At 36.3% G+C, this 19273-nt stretch overlaps 1 protein-coding gene across 4 annotated transcripts in view; it reads left to right on the forward strand.

The window, feature by feature from the left end:
• The window catches only part of PCNX4 (pecanex 4), a 55258-nt gene extending 37519 nt beyond the window's left edge, over positions 1-17739 (forward strand). For 3 of the 4 annotated variants that reach the window (XM_058567043.1, XM_058567042.1, XM_058567044.1), the window contains 3 exons: positions 3026-4065; positions 4452-4638; positions 17015-17736. In XM_058567043.1, coding sequence (XP_058423026.1) covers positions 3026-4065; positions 4452-4638; positions 17015-17266 — 1479 coding nt within the window. In that variant the 3' untranslated portion in view covers positions 17267-17736. Of the gene's footprint in view, positions 1-3025; positions 4066-4451; positions 4639-17014 lie in introns of all 4 variants that reach the window. The other variant, XM_058567045.1, reaches the window with a different exon arrangement.
• Positions 17740-19273: the final 1534 nt, after the last annotated feature.

Genomic DNA, 19273 nt, shown 5'->3' on the forward strand with positions numbered 1-19273 from the left:
CCTGTTATGTACCCATCAAACACTATTAATAGCTCAATTTGAAAAGAGTATCTTTTAGTTATCTGTGAAAACACCTAGAGATTTTTAAAGTATATTTCAATATGCACATACTGGTAGGCAGACTAGTGTTGATTGTATAGTAGAGCATGGTAACAAAATATACCTGCCCCCTTTTCATCCAGTCCTGTTCTTTTTATCCCTGTCTAGTTGAGCATCTCAAAAGTGTGACTCAGTAATATTTTTTTCACTCCTCTAGCATATAAGCATTCTCAACTTAATAAAAACCTTTTGACCCCACTGCCCCTACCTGTTACACCCTCATTTTCTCCTTCCTTTTAGAGCAAAATGCCTTATTAGAGTTGCTTATAATCGTATCTCTAATTTCATTTCTGTCATTCTCTCTTCAATGTACCCTAGGTTTTTGACCCCATTACCTATTACTCCACCAAGAACTGCTCTTGTCAAGGTCTCCAATGGCTATCACATTGCTAAATCCAGTGATCAATTCTCAGACCCTTGACCTGTCAGCAGCATCTGACACAGTTGCTCTCTTCTTTTCACCTGTTTCATGGGTTAATCCTCCTCAGTCTCCGTTGATGGTTCCTTCTCTTTTCCTTGACCTTTTAATATCAGAGTGCCCCAGGGCCCAGCAGTCCTTGGTGACAGCTCCATTCTTCTGGTTGCTCAGCCCAAAAACATTTGGGGTTTAGTCCAGTGGTATTTGACTCCTTGTTTATTTCCATACCCCACATCCAATCCAACAAGAAATCCTGTTGGCTCCACCTTTAAGGCATATTCTGCATCCCACCACTTCTTATCACCCTGCTCTCAGCCACCTTCATCTCTTTCCTGCATAATTGCAATAGCCTCCTAATTGGTCTCCCTGCTTCTATCTCTGCCCCCCTACAGTCTATTCTCAACCAGAGTGATCTTTAAAATCTAAGTCAGATCACATCACTTCTCTACTCAAAACCCTACAGCGGATCTCTTCTTTCATTCAGAGTAGAAGCCAAGGCCCTGAATAGTCAGGCTCCCTAGTCCTTCTTTGGCCTCATCTACTACCTTAATCCTCTCACTCTCTACTCGTGCCTACTGGCTGTTCCCTCTGCCTGGAACACTGTTCCTTCAGATAACCAGACAGCTAACTCCCTCACCACCTTTAAATCTTTGCTCAAGTGTCGCCTTCTCAGTGAGGTCTACTATGGCTGTTCTATTTAAAATTGCACTCCCACTCCCATCCCGGCACTCCCAATCCTCCTTGCTTTGCTTTACTTCTTCTTTATTTTCATAGCAATTATACCTTCTAACAAACTATGAATGTACTTAGTAGTTTTACTGTTGATGCTTGTGTCCCTCCACTCTCTAGTGTAAATGTCACAAGGGCAGGGATCTCGGTTTTTATTTGGAAGATATATCCTATGCCCCTGGAACCATGCCTGGCATGTAATAGGCCCTTAATAAATATTTGTTGAATGAATGAATTTTTTGTCTTAGCACAGATTGGACAACATTGCTGGTGACTAAAAAGCTGTTCGTTTAGTCCAGTGGTTCTCAAAATGCAGTTTCCCAGTGTAGTAATTATTAACATCTCCTGGGAACTTATTAGAAATGGAAATTCTTGGGCCCCTCCCCAGACCTACTGAATCAGAAACTCTGGGGGAGGGCCCAGCAATCTTGAGTTTTAACAAGGCTTCCTGTGATCCTGACTCACCTAAAGTTTGAGAACCACTGCTCTAGTCTAACCTGTACAAGTAGGCGAAGCCAAAAAATTATGCAAAATATTGAAGATGTTTCTATTGCTTAATATAGTTCTATTTTTTAAATGGTATGGTTTTATAACACCTCATAATGTGAGTCTTTTTATTGATCTTTTGTGCTCTGTGATATATGCGGTATAAAGATATACTTTTTGATGACAATCTTTTTTTCTTTCTTTTTCATTTTTTTGAACACAAGCTTGCTTAGCTATACCATCTACTAACAGTTATATAATGCTTTAAAGTTTACAAGCACTTTTCATTACTTACTTTCATCTTCACAACCCTATGTACTAGAATTATTTTTCTTTGAAAGAGAAGGAAAAGGAATCTCAGAGAGGATAGGTGACCTACTCAGGATTGTGTATGAGCATTTGACAGAGCCATGATTTAAAAACAGCTTCTGAGGTCACATCCATGTTCTTCCCCTAGATCATAATACAGCCTGACACCACAGCCTTTTATTAAAGGCACTGTTAGTTTTGTAAAAATGTATAATTAGATAAATAATAATAATAGTAGACAGTGACCTGGTACATCCTCTTCAAGTGATTCCTTCTAGAGAAATAATCAAAATGTGTTTAAAATTCATATAAGAACATATTCATAATATTCATTTTTTCTGACACATATTTGTTGCACACCTACTGTGTGCCAGGTACTAGTTTAGGTACTGCGGATGTAGTAGTAACCAAAGGTTTATGGAGTTTACTTTGTAGTTGGAGGAGACAGACAATAATTAAATACTCAAATCTGTAATATTATTATTATGTTATTATTTAAAAAACTGGTACAGGAAAATGGTTAAACAAATTATGGCATATCCATACAATATAATAATGTTCTCATATAAAGTAGGATGGAAAGGTACAAAACTACTGTTCGTATTGTGTAATTCCAATTTTGCTTTCTTCCCCCCACCAAAATTTTTATGATTTAAAAAAGTTTGTAATAAGTGTGATTCAAACTTGACTACAGATAGTGTTTAAAATTGAGGTCATACTGAATAAAATTGTTTTGCCAATTTCTACTGGAATTTCTATAACGTCTTTTAAAATAGTAGCATTATTTTTCATCTCTGTATCCAACATCAAATGTGTTGAGTGCCATTAACTGAGTTAAGGTGTAGCTCTTCAGTTAAAGAAATTTTTTTGCATTTTCTGTACTTTTATTATGAAAATCCAATCCATGGGCATTTATGGAACTAGTTGCTTTTCTCTGTGTAATAAGTGATCATAAACTCAAATACTGTTTTATTTCCTCCTTAGGGGTTAGAATTGCAAGAGACATCCTGTCATACTGCTGAAGCTCGAAAAGTTGACGAAGTTTTTGAAGGTGCCTTTGAAGAAGAAGAATACACAAGAGTATGTTCCATTAATGAACACTTTGGAAATGTCTTGACGCCCTGTACTGTTTTGCCTGTGAAACTCTATTCTGATGCCAGAAATGTCCTATCTGGCATCATCGATTCTCATGATAACTTAAAAGAATTTAAAGATGACCTTGTTAAAGTGCTTTTATGGATACTTGTTCAGTACTGCTCCAGAAGGTCCAGCATGCAGGAGAATGTTCACAAAACTGAAAATAAAGGGGAAGCGTCTCTAATAATCCTACCTGCCTTGAATACTTCACCGCAAACCCAATCCTCAGAAGACACAGATAGTTTAAATTCAGAAACTTTGGATGACTGGTCTGATGATAATGTTTTTGGTGACGAGCCAACTATCAAAACAGGAAAAGAAGAAAAAGATCAGTTGAAAATTTTGCAAGGTATAAGTGTGCCTATTCCAGGATCAGTAGAAACACAGAGGGTTGGTGATCATCCTGCAGGCACTGTTCCTGAAAACAGTCTTTACAAAGCAGTTATATTGGGATACCCTGCTGTTGACAAAGGAAAGCACCAAGACATGGTATATATCCCTCTCATAGAGTTCAGTTGTTCTCATTCCCACTTGTTAAGCTTACCTGAAGAGTGGACGTCTAACTGTTTGCCTAATTCCAAAATGAGGGAGATGAGCTCATTTTTTCCAGAAGACTGGTACCAATTTGTTTTAAGGCAGTTGAAATGTTTTCATTCAGAAGAGAATGTCCCAAATGTACTGGAAGAAATTGCAAAGGACAGAGTTTTAAAAGACTTTTATGTTCATGCAGTAATGACTTGTTGTTTTAGTTTATTTGGAGTAGACAATATGGTTCCTAGTCCTGGTCATATACTGAGAGTTTACAATGGTGTTTTGCCTTGGTCTGTTGCCTTGGATTGGCTCACGGAAAAGCCAGAACTATTCCATCTAGCACTGAAAGCTTTCAGGTAATTCATTTTGATTATGTACAAGTTGTAACACTGGCAGAAAAATGTTGATTTTTTTTTAATAACCTAGAAGGAGATACCCCTTCATTTCTAGTTTTTAAAAATAGTTAACTTTGCTAAAAATGAAAAAAAATGGTATTTATTGTTATTATATTGGGCATATACTTTAATTTGTACTTCTTTCTATTTTTTTTATGTAGAACACCTATTTTGCATGTGGCTTACTGGATTTATTCACTTTAACTTCATATTTTCTCCCTAATCTTTTTATCTGAAATATGTATCATTTCAGTTCAATGTCTTAAAAATATTGATTGAACAAATCTATTTCCTCTATAAAATTGATTTTAAAAAAATCTAAAATTCTTCGTTTTCCCATTTTTCAGGTACACTCTGAAACTGATGATTGATAAGGCAAGTTTAGGTCCAATAGAAGACTTTAAAGAGCTAACTAACTGCCTTGAAGAATATGAAAGTGACTGGTACATTGGTTTGGTATCTGATGAAAAGTGGAAGGAATCAGTTTTACAAGAAAAACCATACTTGTTTTCTCTGGGGTATGATCCTAATATGGTAAGTTAAAAATGTCTTTTTAGGGGCCAGCCCAGTGGCATAGTGGTTAAATTCGCATGCTCTTCTTCAGCGGCCCGGGGTTCACAGGTACGGATCCCAGGTGTGGACCTACACACCACTTATCAAGCCATGCTGTGGCAGGTGTCCCACATATAAAGTAGAGCAAGATGGGCACAGATGTTAGCCCAGGGTCAGTCTTCCTCAGCAAAAAGTGGAGGATTGGCAACAGATATTAGCTCAGGGCTAATCTTCCTCACCATAAAAAAAAATGTTTTTTTAAACATTTTCATGAATTAACCTTAAAGAATAGAAGTCAGTTATAAAGTATTTGAACTAAGTGATAGAGATATAACATTCTAGGTAGGGCTATATTAATTACAGTTTTAAGACATTTGTAATCATGACTCTATGGCCAACATAGTCCAATCCTAGAATGACTGATTATTTGCTTTTGCAAATAATCTAGTTTGGCATCTAATAGGAGTCAATTAAAAATGTTATGTAGCCATCATGCAATAACTAACCATAAGATAGCCAAGTAAATGTAATTGCTTTAGCATATTTGACTAAATGGATTGTATTCTTATGCCAAATTCAAGTGTATGAATTATCATTTTAGATTTGACTCTGAAGAAAAATTAATTTGTATGTGCCAAAGTTTTTGTTGGTGACATCTGTCCTCATTTGCAGCAAATCTGACCTGAGGAAATTAAGGAAGACTTAGTTTCCTTAGGGAGTGACTTTTTAAGATTTAGTACTTGTTCTCATTGCATTTAAAATGTCATTGAGTGTGCACAATATGAAAGATTCAGTGTTATGAGCTTATTGCAAGTTCCACATCTGGCATTACAGCCTGAGCTGCTCCACAGATGCACTCCCCAGTGAAAGTGATGAAAGTTATTTTTTAAAAACAACCATTTAAAGTCTTGGAAATGGTGCTAAAGGCATACAGCAAATAAAGAAACATTTATTCAAGAAAATTGACTAAAACCCAGTAAGAACAGTGAGAGACTGCAGTATTTGAACTAAGACCCATTCCCTCCCAGCTCAGTAAGATGGAAACTCCATTGAGACTGATATAGTCAAGAACACAGGGCTCCCTCTCCCCTTAGCTCCCAGTTGAAGAACTGTTTTCCTGGGAGGAGCAGGACTTCAGCATTTCTCATTTTACTGCCAGCTACCTATTGTGAGGCTAGGTTCTGGGCATGTGTAGTCAGGAGATGGGAATTCTCTTCTGGCCAATCCAATCACTGGATGCAGGCTTTACCCCAGGCATGGTGCCACTGAGAATACTGGGGCCCTGATGACCCTGGCCTACTCATAAGGTGGAGGTTTCACACTGGAAGAGGCAAGCCAAGAAGACCTGAGGTTACTGATCACCCTCTACCAAGTGCTTATCAGCTAAGGCAGAGATGTCACTGAGACAGAAGCATGCTGTTGTCTCACCCCCAGATGCAGAGACCTGGCTCAGAGATTTTGCTCAGTGGGAGAAGCAAACCATAAAAAAAAAAAAAAGGAGCTCCAAATCTGTTCTCAAAGGAACTGACTTTATTTGCAAAGTAGTGTAGGCACATTGAAGCCTAAGATTCTCTCAAAAACAATGGAGGCTGGGCCCGGCCCCGTGGCGTAGCGGTTAAATGCACGTGCTCCGTGCTCCGCTGCTGGCAGCTTGGGTTCGGATCCCGGGCGTGCACCAACACGCTGCTTGTCAGGCCATGCTGTGGCGGCGTCCCACATAAAGTGGAGGAAGATGGGTGCGGATGTTAGCTCAGGGCCAGTCTTCCTCAGCAAAAAGAGGAGGATTGGCATGGATGTTAGCTCAGGGCTGATCTTCCTCACACACACACAAAAACAGTGAAGGCTGTGGTGAAAAATAATTAAGAGACAGTTGGTAAATTCCTTAAAGATATAAGCTAAACTGTAGGCTGGGTAGATTAACAGAGAGAACCAGGGGAAGAAACAGCAGAGAAGAGTTTTCCTGGGGTCAAAACAAATCTCAAACATTGCACTCCAAAGCTATTCTTTCAAAGGAGCCCAAATGTAATTGGATTAGTGTATGGAGCCAATTTATGCCCCAGGTCATTGTTGAAAATGTGGAGAACCAGCTGGCAATCAGTGGAGCCTAACAGCTGGGTATGAGCACTCAACAGACAAGAGGCCTGCCAAAACCACTGCCATCCCATGGTAACTGTGGGCATTCACAAGGCTGCACTCCCCAAGGTTGCATCATCAAAGACTTCACATTTTGGGGTGAAGGTAGGGATTAACTTCACTAAAGTTATTCATCCACTCACTAAACTAATAAGCAATTAGCAGTAACAAGCTCTGGGGCAGAGGGAATGGAGGATCGGTACCCAGAATTACTACAGTGTTACCTAAAATGTCCAGTTTCAACAAAAATTATAAAACATGAAAAGAAACAAGAAAGTCTGACCCATACACCAGGAAAAAAAGCCAGAAAATAGAAATTGCCTGTGAAAATGACCAGATGTCAGATTTAACAAAGATTTCAAATTAGCCGTTATAAATGTGTTCAAAAGACTGAAGGAAACTATAATTAAAGAAGTAAACAGGGCCAGCCCGGTGGCTTAGCGGTTAAGTGCGCGCGCTCCGTTACTGGAGGCCCGGGTTCGGATCCCGGGCGCGCACCGACGCACCGCTTCTCCGGCCATGCTGAGGCTGCGTCCCACATACAGCAACTAGAAGGACGTGCAACTGTGACATACAACTATCTACTGGGGCTTTGGGGAAGAAAAAAAAAAAAAAGGAGGAGGATTGGCAGTAGATGTTAGCTCAGAGCCGCTCTTCCTCAGCAGAAAGAGGAGGATTAGCACAGATGTTAGCTCGGGGCTGATTTCCCTCACAAAAAAAAAAAAAAAAAGAAGACGTAAACAAAGTGAGTATAGAGGGAATGTACCTCAGCATAATAAAGTCCATATAAGACACACAGCTAACCTCCTACTCAACAGTGAAAAGCTGAAAGCTTTTCCTCAAAAATCAGGAACAAGATGAAGATGCCCACTCTTGCCACTTTTATTCACATAGTATTGGAAGTCCTAGCCAGAGCAATTAGGCAAGAAAAAGAAATAAATAGCGTCCAATTGGGAAGGAAGAAGTAAAACTGTCACTATTTGCAGATGACATATATAGAAAACCCTAAAGACTCCACCAAAAAACTGTTAGAACTAATAAACAAATTCAGTAAAGTTGAAGGACACAAAATCAATATATAATAATCTGTTGCATTTTTATACACTAATAATGAACTAACAGAAAAAGGAATTAAGAAAACACTTCCATTTATAATTGCATCAAAAAGAATAAAATACCTAGGATTAAATTTAACTAAGGAAGTGAGGGATCTATACGCTGTAAACTGTAAGACATTGATGAAAGAAATTGAAGACACAAATAAATGGAAAGATATTCTGTGCTCATGGATTGGAAGTTTTAATATTGTTAAAATGCCCATACTACTTAAAGCAATCTACAGATTCAGTGCAATTCCTATCAAAATTCCAATGGCAGTTTTCACAGAAATAGAACAAACAATCCTAAATTTTGTATAGAACTACAAAAGCCACTGAATAGCCAAAGCAATCTTGACAAAGAACAAAGCTGGACGCATCATGCTTTCTGATTTCAGACTGTATTACAAAGCCATAGTAATCAAAATAGTGTGGTGTTGGCATAGAAACAGACACATGGATAAATAGAACAGAGTAGAGAGGCCAGAAATAAACCCATGCATATATGGTTAATTAATTTACAACAAAGGAGCCAAGAATGTACAGTGGGAAAAGGACAGTCTCTTCAACAAATGGTGCTGAGAAAACTGGACGGCCACATGCAAAAGAATGAAACTGGACCACTATCTTACACCATACACCAAAAGTAACTCAAAATGGATTAAAGACTTGAATGTAATAACTGCTGAAACCATTAAATTCCTAGAAGAAAACATAGGCAGCAAGCTCCTTGACGTTGGCTTGCCAATGATTTTTTAGGTTTGACACCAAAAGCAAAGGCAACAAAACCAAAAATAAACAAGTGGAACTACATCAAACTAAAAAGCTTCTGCACAGCAAAGGAAACCATCCATAAAATGAAAAGCAACCTACCAAATGGGAGAAAATTTTTGCAAATCATATGTCTGATAAGAGATTAATATCCAAAATATATAGATTGGTGGGAAGATAGCATAGGAGGACTCTGAACTTACCTCCTCTCACAGACACAACAACTCTACAACAAAGGGGTAGAGAACCTATTTGAAGAAATAATAGCTGAAAATTTCACTAACCTAAGGAAGGAAACAGACATCCAGGCACAGGAAGCACAGAGAGCAGCAAACAAGATGAACCCAAAGAGGCCCACACCAAGACACATTATAATCAAAATGTCAAGAATTAAAGAGAGAATACTAAAAGCTGTAAGGGAAAGGCAACAAGTTACATACAAAGGAAATCCCATAAGGCTATCAGCCGACTTCTCAGCAGAAACCTTACAGGCTGGAAGGGAGTGGCATGATATATTCAAAGTGTTGAAAGGAAAAAACCTACAGCCAAGAATAGCCTACCTGGCAAGGTTATCATTCAGAATGGAAGGAGAGATAAAAGAGTTTTCCAGACAAATAGAAACTACAAGAATTTATCACCAATAAACCAGCCTTACAAGAAATGTTAAAAGGACTTATTTAAATGGAAAAGACCACAAATAGGAATAAGAAAATTATCAAAGAAAAAAAAATAACTGGTAGAGGCAAATATACAGTAAACATAGCAGGTCAACCGCCTATGAAGCCAGTATGAAGATCAAACAATAAAAGTACTGAAAATATCTATTTCCATGACAAGAAGTTAAGGGATACATACACAAAAAAGAGGTTAAATATGATATCAAAAACATAAAATGTCAGGGAAGGAAAGTAAAAGTGTAGAGCTTTTAATGAGAGGTCAAAATAAATAACTCATACAATTCAATTGCAAAAACACAATGCAATTAAAAAATGGGCAGAGGATCTGAATAGACATTTTTCCAAATAAGACATACAGATGGCCAACAGGTATCTGAAAAGGCGCTCAATGTTACTAATCATCAGAGAAATGCAAATTAAAATCATAGTGAGATTTCACCTCACACCTGTTAGAATGGCTATTATCAAAAAGACAAGAAATAACAAGTAATGGCAAGGATGTGGAGAAAAGGGAATCCTTTTGCACTGTTGGTAGGAATGTAAATTGGTGCAGCCACTATGGATTCCTCAGAAAATTAAAAATAGAACTACCATATGATCCAGCAGTTCCACTTCTGGGTATTTATTCAAAGGAAATGAAAATACTAACTCAAAAAGATATATGCACCCCCCCCCATGTTCATTACAGCATTATTTACGATAGCCAAGACATGGAAGCAACCTAAGTGTCCATTGATGAATGAATGGATAAAGAAAATATGCTATATGTGTGAACATATATATGTGTATATATACATACGGTCATACATCACTTAATGAGGATACGTTCTGAGAAATGCATCAGGCAATTTCGTCATCGTGCAAACATCATCGAGTGTACTTACACAAGCCCGGATGGCATAGCATACTGCACACCTAGGTTATATGGTATAGCCTATTGCTCCTAGGCTACAAACCTGTACAGCATGTTACTGTGCTGAATACTGTAGGCAATTGTAACACAATGGTAAGTATTTATGTATCTAAACATGAAAAAGGTATAGTAAAAATACAGTATAAAAGATAAAAATGATACACCTGTATAGGGCACTTACCATGAATGGAGCTTGCAGGACTCGAAGTTGCTCTGGGGGAGTCAGTGAGTGAGTAGTGGGTGAATGTGAAGGCCTAGGACATTACTGTACACTACTGTAGGCTTTATAAACTCTGTACACTTAGGCTACACTAAATTTATAACAAAATATTTTTCTTCAATAATAAATTAACCTTAGCTTACTGTATCTTCTTTATACACTTTTAAATTTTGTAACTTTTTGACTCTTTTGTAATAACACTTAGCTAAGAACACAAACATATCGTACAGCTGTACAAAAATATTTTCTTTGTTTATATCCTTATTGTATAAGCTTTTTTCTATTTAAATTTTTTTTTCTACTTTTTAAACTTTTGTTAAAAACTAAGACACCAACACATAACATTAGCCTAGGCTTACACAGGGTCAGGATCATCAGTATCACCATCTTCCACCTCCACATGTTGTCCCACTGGAAGGTCTTCAGGGGCAGTAATACCACAAACACTGAAGTAATGCATTGCACAACGACATTCTGACAGCTATGACTATGACCAGGCAATAGGAATTTTTCAACTCCCTTGTAATCATATGGGACCACTGTCATATATGCAGTCTGTCCTTGACTGAAAGAAACATCATTATGCAGTGCATGACTGTATATACATACAGACACACACACACACAATGGAATATTATTCAGCCATAAAAAGGAAATCTTGCTATCTTGCTATTTGCAACAACGTGGATGGACCTTTAGGGCATTAGGCTAAGTGAAATAAGTCAGAGAAAGACAAATACTGTATGATCTTACATATATGTGGAATCTAAAAAAAATAAAAACCAAAAGAAAAATCATAGATATGGAGAACAGATTGGTGGTTGCCAGAGGCAAGGTTTGGGGGGTGGGTGAAATAGGTAAAGGTGGTCCAAGTTACAGACATCCAGATAGAAAATAAATAAGCCCTGGGGGTATAATGTACAGCATGGTGACTATAGTTAATAATACTGCATTGTATATTTGAAAGTTGCTGAGAAAGTAGATCTTAAAAGTTCTCATAACAAGAAAAAACAAAAATTTGTAACCAAGTGTGGTGATGGATGTTAACTAGACTAATTGTGATCATTTCACAATATATAAAAATATTAAGTCATTATGTTGTACAACTGAAACTAATATAATGTTATATGTCAATTATATCTTAATAAAAAAAAGTAAAGGAAGGTATAACGACAGTCTCGCATCAAATAGAGAAAGAATATCAATAGAGATAGAAATTATAAAAAAAGAACCAAATGAAAAATTCACTAAAGGGACTCAACAATAGATTTGAACTGGTGAAAGAAAGAATTAGTAAACTTGAAGATTCTAGATCAATAGAGATTATGCAATCCAAAGAAGAGAGAGAGAAAAGAATGAATAAAAGGAAGAGAGCCTTACAGAAAGGTGAGACACCATTAACAGCACCAACATACACACATGGTAAGAGTACCAGAAGAGGAAGAGAGAGAGAAAGGAGCAGCAAAATTATTCAGAGATAGTGGCTGAAAACTTCCCAAATGTGTTGTAAAAAAAACATTAATCTGCACATCCAGGAAGCTCAGCAAACTTCAAGTAGAATTAATACAAATAGACACATCAGAGTAAAAATGCTGAAAGTCAGAGACCAGGAGGTGATCTTGAAAGTAACAAGACAAAAATGACTCCTAAGTTTTTTTTTTTTTTTGTGAGGGAGATCAGCCCTGAGCTAATATCCATGCTAATCCTCCTCTTTTTGCTGAGGAAGACCGGCTCTGAGCTAACATCTATTGCCAATCCTCCTCCTTTTTTCCTTCCCCAAAGCCCCAGTAGATAGTTGTATGTCATAGCTGCACATCCTTCCAGTTGCTGTATGTGGGACGCGGCCTCAGCACGGCCGTAGAAGCGGTGCGTTGGTGCGCGCCCAGGATCCAAACCCGGGCTGCCAGTAGCGGAGCACACGCACTTAACCGCTAAGCCACCAGGCTGGCCCCGACTCCTAAGTTTTTAATGGAACTCTGATAAGATTAACAGCCAACTTGTTATCAGAAACAATGAAAGCCAAAAGGCATGGGATAACATATTCAAAGTGCCTTAAAAAAGCTGTCAACCAAGAATCCTATATCCAACAAGGCTATCTTTCAAAAAATGAAGGCAGGGGCCAACCCACTGGCGTAGTGATTAAGTTCACGTGCTCCACTTCGGCAGCCCAGGGCTCATGGGTTCGGATCGCGGGCACAGACCTATACACTGCTCATCAAGCCATGCTGTAGCGGTATCCCATATACAAAATAGAGGAAGATTGGCACAGATGTTACCTCAGGAACAATCTTCCTCAAGCAAAAAGAGGAAGATTGGCAGCAGATGTTAGCTCAGGGCCAATCTTCCTCATAAAAAAAAAAAAAGTGAAGGCAAACATTCCCAAATAAACAAAAACTGAGGATTTTGTTGCTGGCAGACCCACCTTATGAGAAATACCAGTGGAGTTCTTCAGGCTGAAAACAAGTGACCCCAGACAATAATTTTAAACCATACAAAAAACAACGAAGAGCATTAGTGAAGGTACCGTAATTATAAAAAACAATATAAATGCTATTTCTTCTCCTTGTCTTAACTGACTTGAAAAGCAGTTGTGTAAAGCAATATGTATATAATATAACGTTGGGCCTATAACATATAGAAATGTAATGTATTTGCCAATAATTGCAGAAAGGAGGCTAGTGGGAGCAAAGCTGTAGTGGGCAAAAGAAATGATTCCAGATAATAACTTGAATCCACAGGAATAAAGGAAGAAAACTAGAAATGATAAATAAGAAATATAGCAAAATATTGCTATAATATTGCTATAATATAATATTGCTATGATAAGAATATAGCAAATAAATATATACATGTTCTCTTTCAATTTCTTTAAAAGACATAAAAGTATATAAAGTAATAATTATAACACTATATTATAGGGTTTGTAACATTTATGTATAACAATACCACAAATGTGTATAACAATGCCACAAAAAGGGGAGAAAAGAGAATATAACTATATAGGATTTTTGTTTCTCTATCTCACCAGAATGAAGTTAGTATAAACTGAACCTGACACTGATAAGGTATATATGGTAAGCCCTAGAGCACCCACTGAGGAAATAACTTTTTTTAAAAGTTTTTAAAAAATCATTAAAGAAATTAAAATTCTCTATTAAAAGTCATTTAATGCAAAAGAAAGCAGTAAAGGAGGAATAGAGGGACAAAAAAAAGACAAGATATAGAAAACAAAAAGGAAAATGACAGACATAAATCCAACTATATCAATAATAACATTAAATGGGAATGTATTAAACCATCTAAATGAAAGGCAGAGAGTGTCAGACTGGATTGAAAAAAAAGATCCAACTATATGCTCTTCATAGAAGACACACTTTATGTTCAAAGACACAAATAAATTGAAAGTAAAAGAATGAAAAAGGTGTATCATGGAAACAGCAAAAATAAGAAAGCTGAAGTACCTATACCAATGTCAGAAAATAATAGACTTTACAACAAAAAATGTTACTAGAGATTGAGGGACATTTTATACTGATGAAAAGCTCAGTCTGTCAGGAAGGTAGAGTAATTATATATGCAACTCACAATGGAGCACCAAGATAGGTGAAGCAAAAACCGAAAGAAATGAAGAGAGAAATAGACAATTCAACATTAATCGTTGGAGACTTCGGTACCCTACTTTCAGTCATAGATAGAACAACTAAGCACAAGATCAAAAAGAAGATTTGAACAACACTATAAACCAACTATACCAAACAGACATCTATAGAATATTCTACCTAACAACAGAATATGCATTCTTCTAAAGTGCACATGGAACATTCTCCAGGATAAACCATATGCTAGGACATAAAACAAACTAAATAAATTTTAAAAGGATTGAAATACTACGGAATATGTCCTCTGACCACAAGGAAATGAAATTAGAAATCAATGAGAGAAAGAAATTTGGGAAACTCACAAATATGTGGAAATTATACAACACATGCCTAAGTCCCAGTGGGTCAAAGGAGAAATTAAAAAATACATTGAGATAAATGAAAATGAAGACACAGTATACTAAAACTTGTGAGATGCATCTATAGCAATCCTTAAAGGGAAATGTATGGCTTTAAAATGCCTATATTAAAAAAGAAGAAAGATTTCAAATCAATAGCTTAACTTTCCACCTATAACACTGGAAAAAAGAAGAGCAAACTAAACTTAAAGCCAACGGAAGAAAGGAATTAATAAAGATTAGAGTAGTAATTATGAAATAGAGAATGGAAAAACAATAGAGAAAATTAATGAATAGCAGATTCCTTGAAGAGATCAACAAAACTGAAAAACCTTTGGCTGATTTGACCAAGAAAAAAGAAAATTCAAAATACTGGATTCAAATGAAAAGGGAGACATCACTACTGACCTTGTAGAAATGAAAGTGGTTATAAAGGAATACTGTGAACACTTGTATACCAGTGAATTATATAACTTAGACGAAATGGACAAATTCCTACAAACTACTGAAACTGACTCAAGAAGAAATAGACAATCTGACCAGACCTATTAACAAATAAACAGATTAAATTAGTAATAAAAAAATTACCATAAAGAAAAGCCAAGACCCAGATGGCTTTACTGCCTAATTCTACCAAATATTTAAAGAATAATTAATAACAGTTCTTCACAAACTCTCCAAAAAATGAAGGAGCACTTTTCAACTCATTCTGTAAAGCCAGTATTAGCCTGTACCAAAAGCATACAAAGACATTACCGGAAGAGAAAACTACAGACCAATATCTGTTATCAATATTGTTGCAGAAATCCTTAACAAAAGACTAACAAACTGAATCCAGCAACATATAAAAAGAATTATACACTGTGACATTTATCCCAGGAATACAAGGCTGGTTTAACATCCAAAAATGAATTAATTTAATCACCATATCGATAGAATAAAAAACAAAAACCGTATAATCATCTCAATAGACCCAGAAAAAGCATTTGACAAAATCCAACACTGTTTCATATTAAAAACACTTAAACCTAGGAATAGAAAGGAACTTCCTCAATTTGATAAAGGCATCTATGAAAAACTCACAGCTAACATTGTAGTTATTGGTGAAAGACTGGGTGCTTCCCCTAAGATCAAGAATGAAACAAGGATGTCCACTCTCACCATTTTTATTATTAAACATTATACTAGAGATTCTAATTGGAGTAATTAGGCAAGAAAAATAAATAAAAGGCATTCAGATTGGAAAGGAAAAAGTAAAATTATCTCTGTGCACAGAGGTCATGAGCTATATACAGAAAATCTAAGGAATCCACTAAAAATTTTTGAACTAATAAACAAGTTCAACATGGTGGCAGGCTACGCAATCAACATACAAAAATCTATTGTATTTCCATACACTAGGAATGAACAATCCAAAAATGAAATTAAGAAAACAATTCTACTTACAATACTAGCAAAAAGAATAAAATACCTAGGAATAAATTTAACAAGAAAAGTACAAAACTTGTTCTTTGAAAGCTACAAAACATTGTTGAAAGAAGAAATTTTAAAAATCTTAAATGGAAAAGCATCCCATTTCTTAAATGATTAAACAGAGTTACCATATGATCTGGTAATGCCACTCCTAGGTATATACCCAAGACAAATGAAAACATAGATGCACATAAAAACTTGTACATGGAGATTTATGGCAGCATTATTCATAACTACCAGAAGATGGAAACAACCCAAGTGTATATCAACTGATGCATGAATAAGTGAGTTGTGGTATAGTTATATGATGGAATAGTATTCAGCCATAAAAAGGAATGAAGTACTGATACATGCTGTAACATGAATGAACCTTAAAACATTCTGCTAAGTTAAAGAAGCTAGTCACAAAAGACCACATATTATATGATTCCATTCATATGAAATTTCCAGTATAGGCAAATCTATAGAGATAGAAGGTACATTAGTGGCATAGCACTGGGGAAATGAAGGGATAGGAGGGTAATAGCTAAAGAGTACAGGGGTTTTTTTGGACGTCATGAAAATGTTCTAAAATTGACTGTGGTGATAGTTGTGTGTATCTGAATATACTAAAAAATTATTGAATTGTACCCTTTCATGAGTAATTTGTATAGAATGTGAATTATATCTCAACAAAGCTGTTTTTAAAAAGAGCCTGTTAAGATGATTGTTCACTGACTAGTATTCATGACTTATGCATTGCTGAGGCCAGACAAGGTGAGGGAATAGAGAAGGAAAGGAAAGAGAAGTGTCTGAGATTTTGCTCTTCTGGTCACTGAGTGAAATGGCTGTCAGAGAATTTTTCCTCTCATGCTTATTCAGAGAACTACCAAATAGAAGTGATTCCTGATTCTGAAGACAGGCGACTCGTGTGTACATTTTAATACACCACTTTCTAAGTTCACCTGACTATAATGGAATTTTTCTCTATGTTTATAAATAAAATATAAAGGCCTGAATATAATTTCTTTTTTTTTTTCTCTGCCTCCCTGGCCCCCCTTCCCTCCCCCGCCCCCCCCCACTTTTTATACTTTAAAGGGAGTTTACACTGGGAGAGTACTTACCCTTCAAGAATTACTGATCCAAGTTGGGAAGTTAAATGCCGAAGCTGTTAGAGGTCAGTGGGCCAATCTCTCATGGGAATTGCTTTATGCCACAAATGATGATGAGGAACGTTATAGTATACAAGCTCATCCGCTACTTTTAAGAAACCTCACAGTACAAGCGGCTGATCCGCCCCTGGGATATCCAATTTATTCTTCAAAACCTCTCCATATACATTTGTATTAGAGCCCATTTTGACTTGAGATGTATTGTCATTAAATGAGATGTTTTTGTTTTTTCACTCAAGAAAAGTAACAATGTGATTCCTTATAACTTCCCTGGACTTCTCTTTCTCCTCCATGCCTGAGAAAAGCTAAGCTCTATACAGTTGATTCTCTTAGCTATCTTAACAGTTAAAAAAAAAAAACGACTTTATGTCTAGGTTAAAAGTTAGAACAAGTTGGCCAATGTTTGTGCCCTGTGGATTTGTGGTAGGTTTTGGTAAATATAAAACATTTGTATAATATTAGATAATGAATTTTTTAATGCTTTCTTTAATATGTGATAGGTGACTTGCCTTACAGAAGTCAACAACTATATAATTTTTACATGCTTAAAAGATATACATATCTGTGTTTTTAAGTAATAATAATGGATCTTATTGAAGGTTATATAATATATATGTATTTATTTTAAATACAATAAAATTTTATAGTATTTTCAAACTTTGTGCTGCTTTTTTTTAACATTTAACAGTGAATGTTTTCATATAATCTATTCATTTTCTTTTCAAATACTTCAATTCAGAAACCTTAGAAATTTTTAATAAAATCTCTTCCAATAAAATCTTTTCCTTCATTTCCAAGTATCCTTTTGATACATGTGAAAGGAATAGAATTTATCCCATTCATCATATGAATACTCACAGGATTAGCAACGTTAGGGTAATCTGAGTATGACTGCTAGAGGCCATTCTATAGATCTGTCTCCTTGTGCATTTATTTTCAACTGAATATACTGCTTCTGAAGAATGACTTACCCAATAGAACTACCGGTTACTAGTGTTTTAAGGAATCTAAACTAAAGGCATAAAGAGATGGGAGGAAGATTTTTCATAATTTGATCACAGTTTTGTTTTCACTCTCTTGCTGCTTAGGAACTTTTTACAAGTACTTATAAGGAGGATGAACAATGAGTCTGTATCAGTTGAGACGTGAATTTCCTCTACCCCTTATTTATTTCCAACTGAATCTCTAGTAGCCTCCTAGGTTGGTAAGACGGTAATGCATTCTCTTTAGAAATGATTGAAATTATTTTAAATGTGCTAATTAGGTTTTTATTATTATTATTCCATTTATTTAGCATGTGGAACAAGTTCAATCAGCAATGTTAAAGGATAACTTTTTGGACTAATTTTCCATTAATGAATTCATGAGATTTGTGTTAGTCATTTTTTTTGGAAGCAATATAGTATGGTAATTAAAAAAGATAGGGTTTGGTGTTACATCTGAGTTCAGCGCTCAGGTTTATGATTTATATAATTGAGATTTCCTAGCTGGACAATTTTATGTATTTTTGTCACCTAGGAAATTTTTCTTATACAATTAAAAACGCTGTAATGATCAGTTTTAATGACTGCATAACATTGATAGATGTAACAATTTATTGGACTATCCCCCAAATAATGGGCATTCTAAGTTGTTTAAAGATTTTCACGGGCCGGCCCCGTGGCTTAGCGGTTAAGTGCACACGCTCCCCTACTGGCAGCCCGGGTTCGGATCCCGGGCGCGCACTGATGCGCCACTTTCTCCAGCCATGCTGAGGCCGCGTCCTATATACAGCAACTAGAAGGATGTGCAACTATGACATACAACTATCTACTGGGGCTTTGGGGGGAAAAAAAAAAAGGAGGAAGATTGGTGATAGATGTTAGCTCAGAGCCAGTCTTCCTCAGCAAAAAGAAGAGGATTAGCATGGATGTTAGCGCAGGTCTGATCTTCCTCACAAAAAAAAAAAAAAAAAAAAGGATTTTCACTATTATAATAATGCCCAGCCATGCTTTCCCTTTACCTTGCATCCTCCTCACACTGCTCCCATGTCTCTCCATTTCATTCATGGCCAAGTTTCCTCATCTTTCGTTCACTTATAAAACCATTATAGTCTGGATTCCATCTCAACTGTTCCCCCAAATAAAGTTTTTATTAAGGTCACTGTTTACCTTCATATTGTCAAACTGACTAGTTACTCTTATGT

The sequence above is a fragment of the Diceros bicornis genome, chromosome 24, assembly GCF_020826845.1.
Source record: "Diceros bicornis minor isolate mBicDic1 chromosome 24, mDicBic1.mat.cur, whole genome shotgun sequence".
In the NCBI taxonomy this organism is placed as follows: domain Eukaryota; kingdom Metazoa; phylum Chordata; class Mammalia; order Perissodactyla; family Rhinocerotidae; genus Diceros; species Diceros bicornis.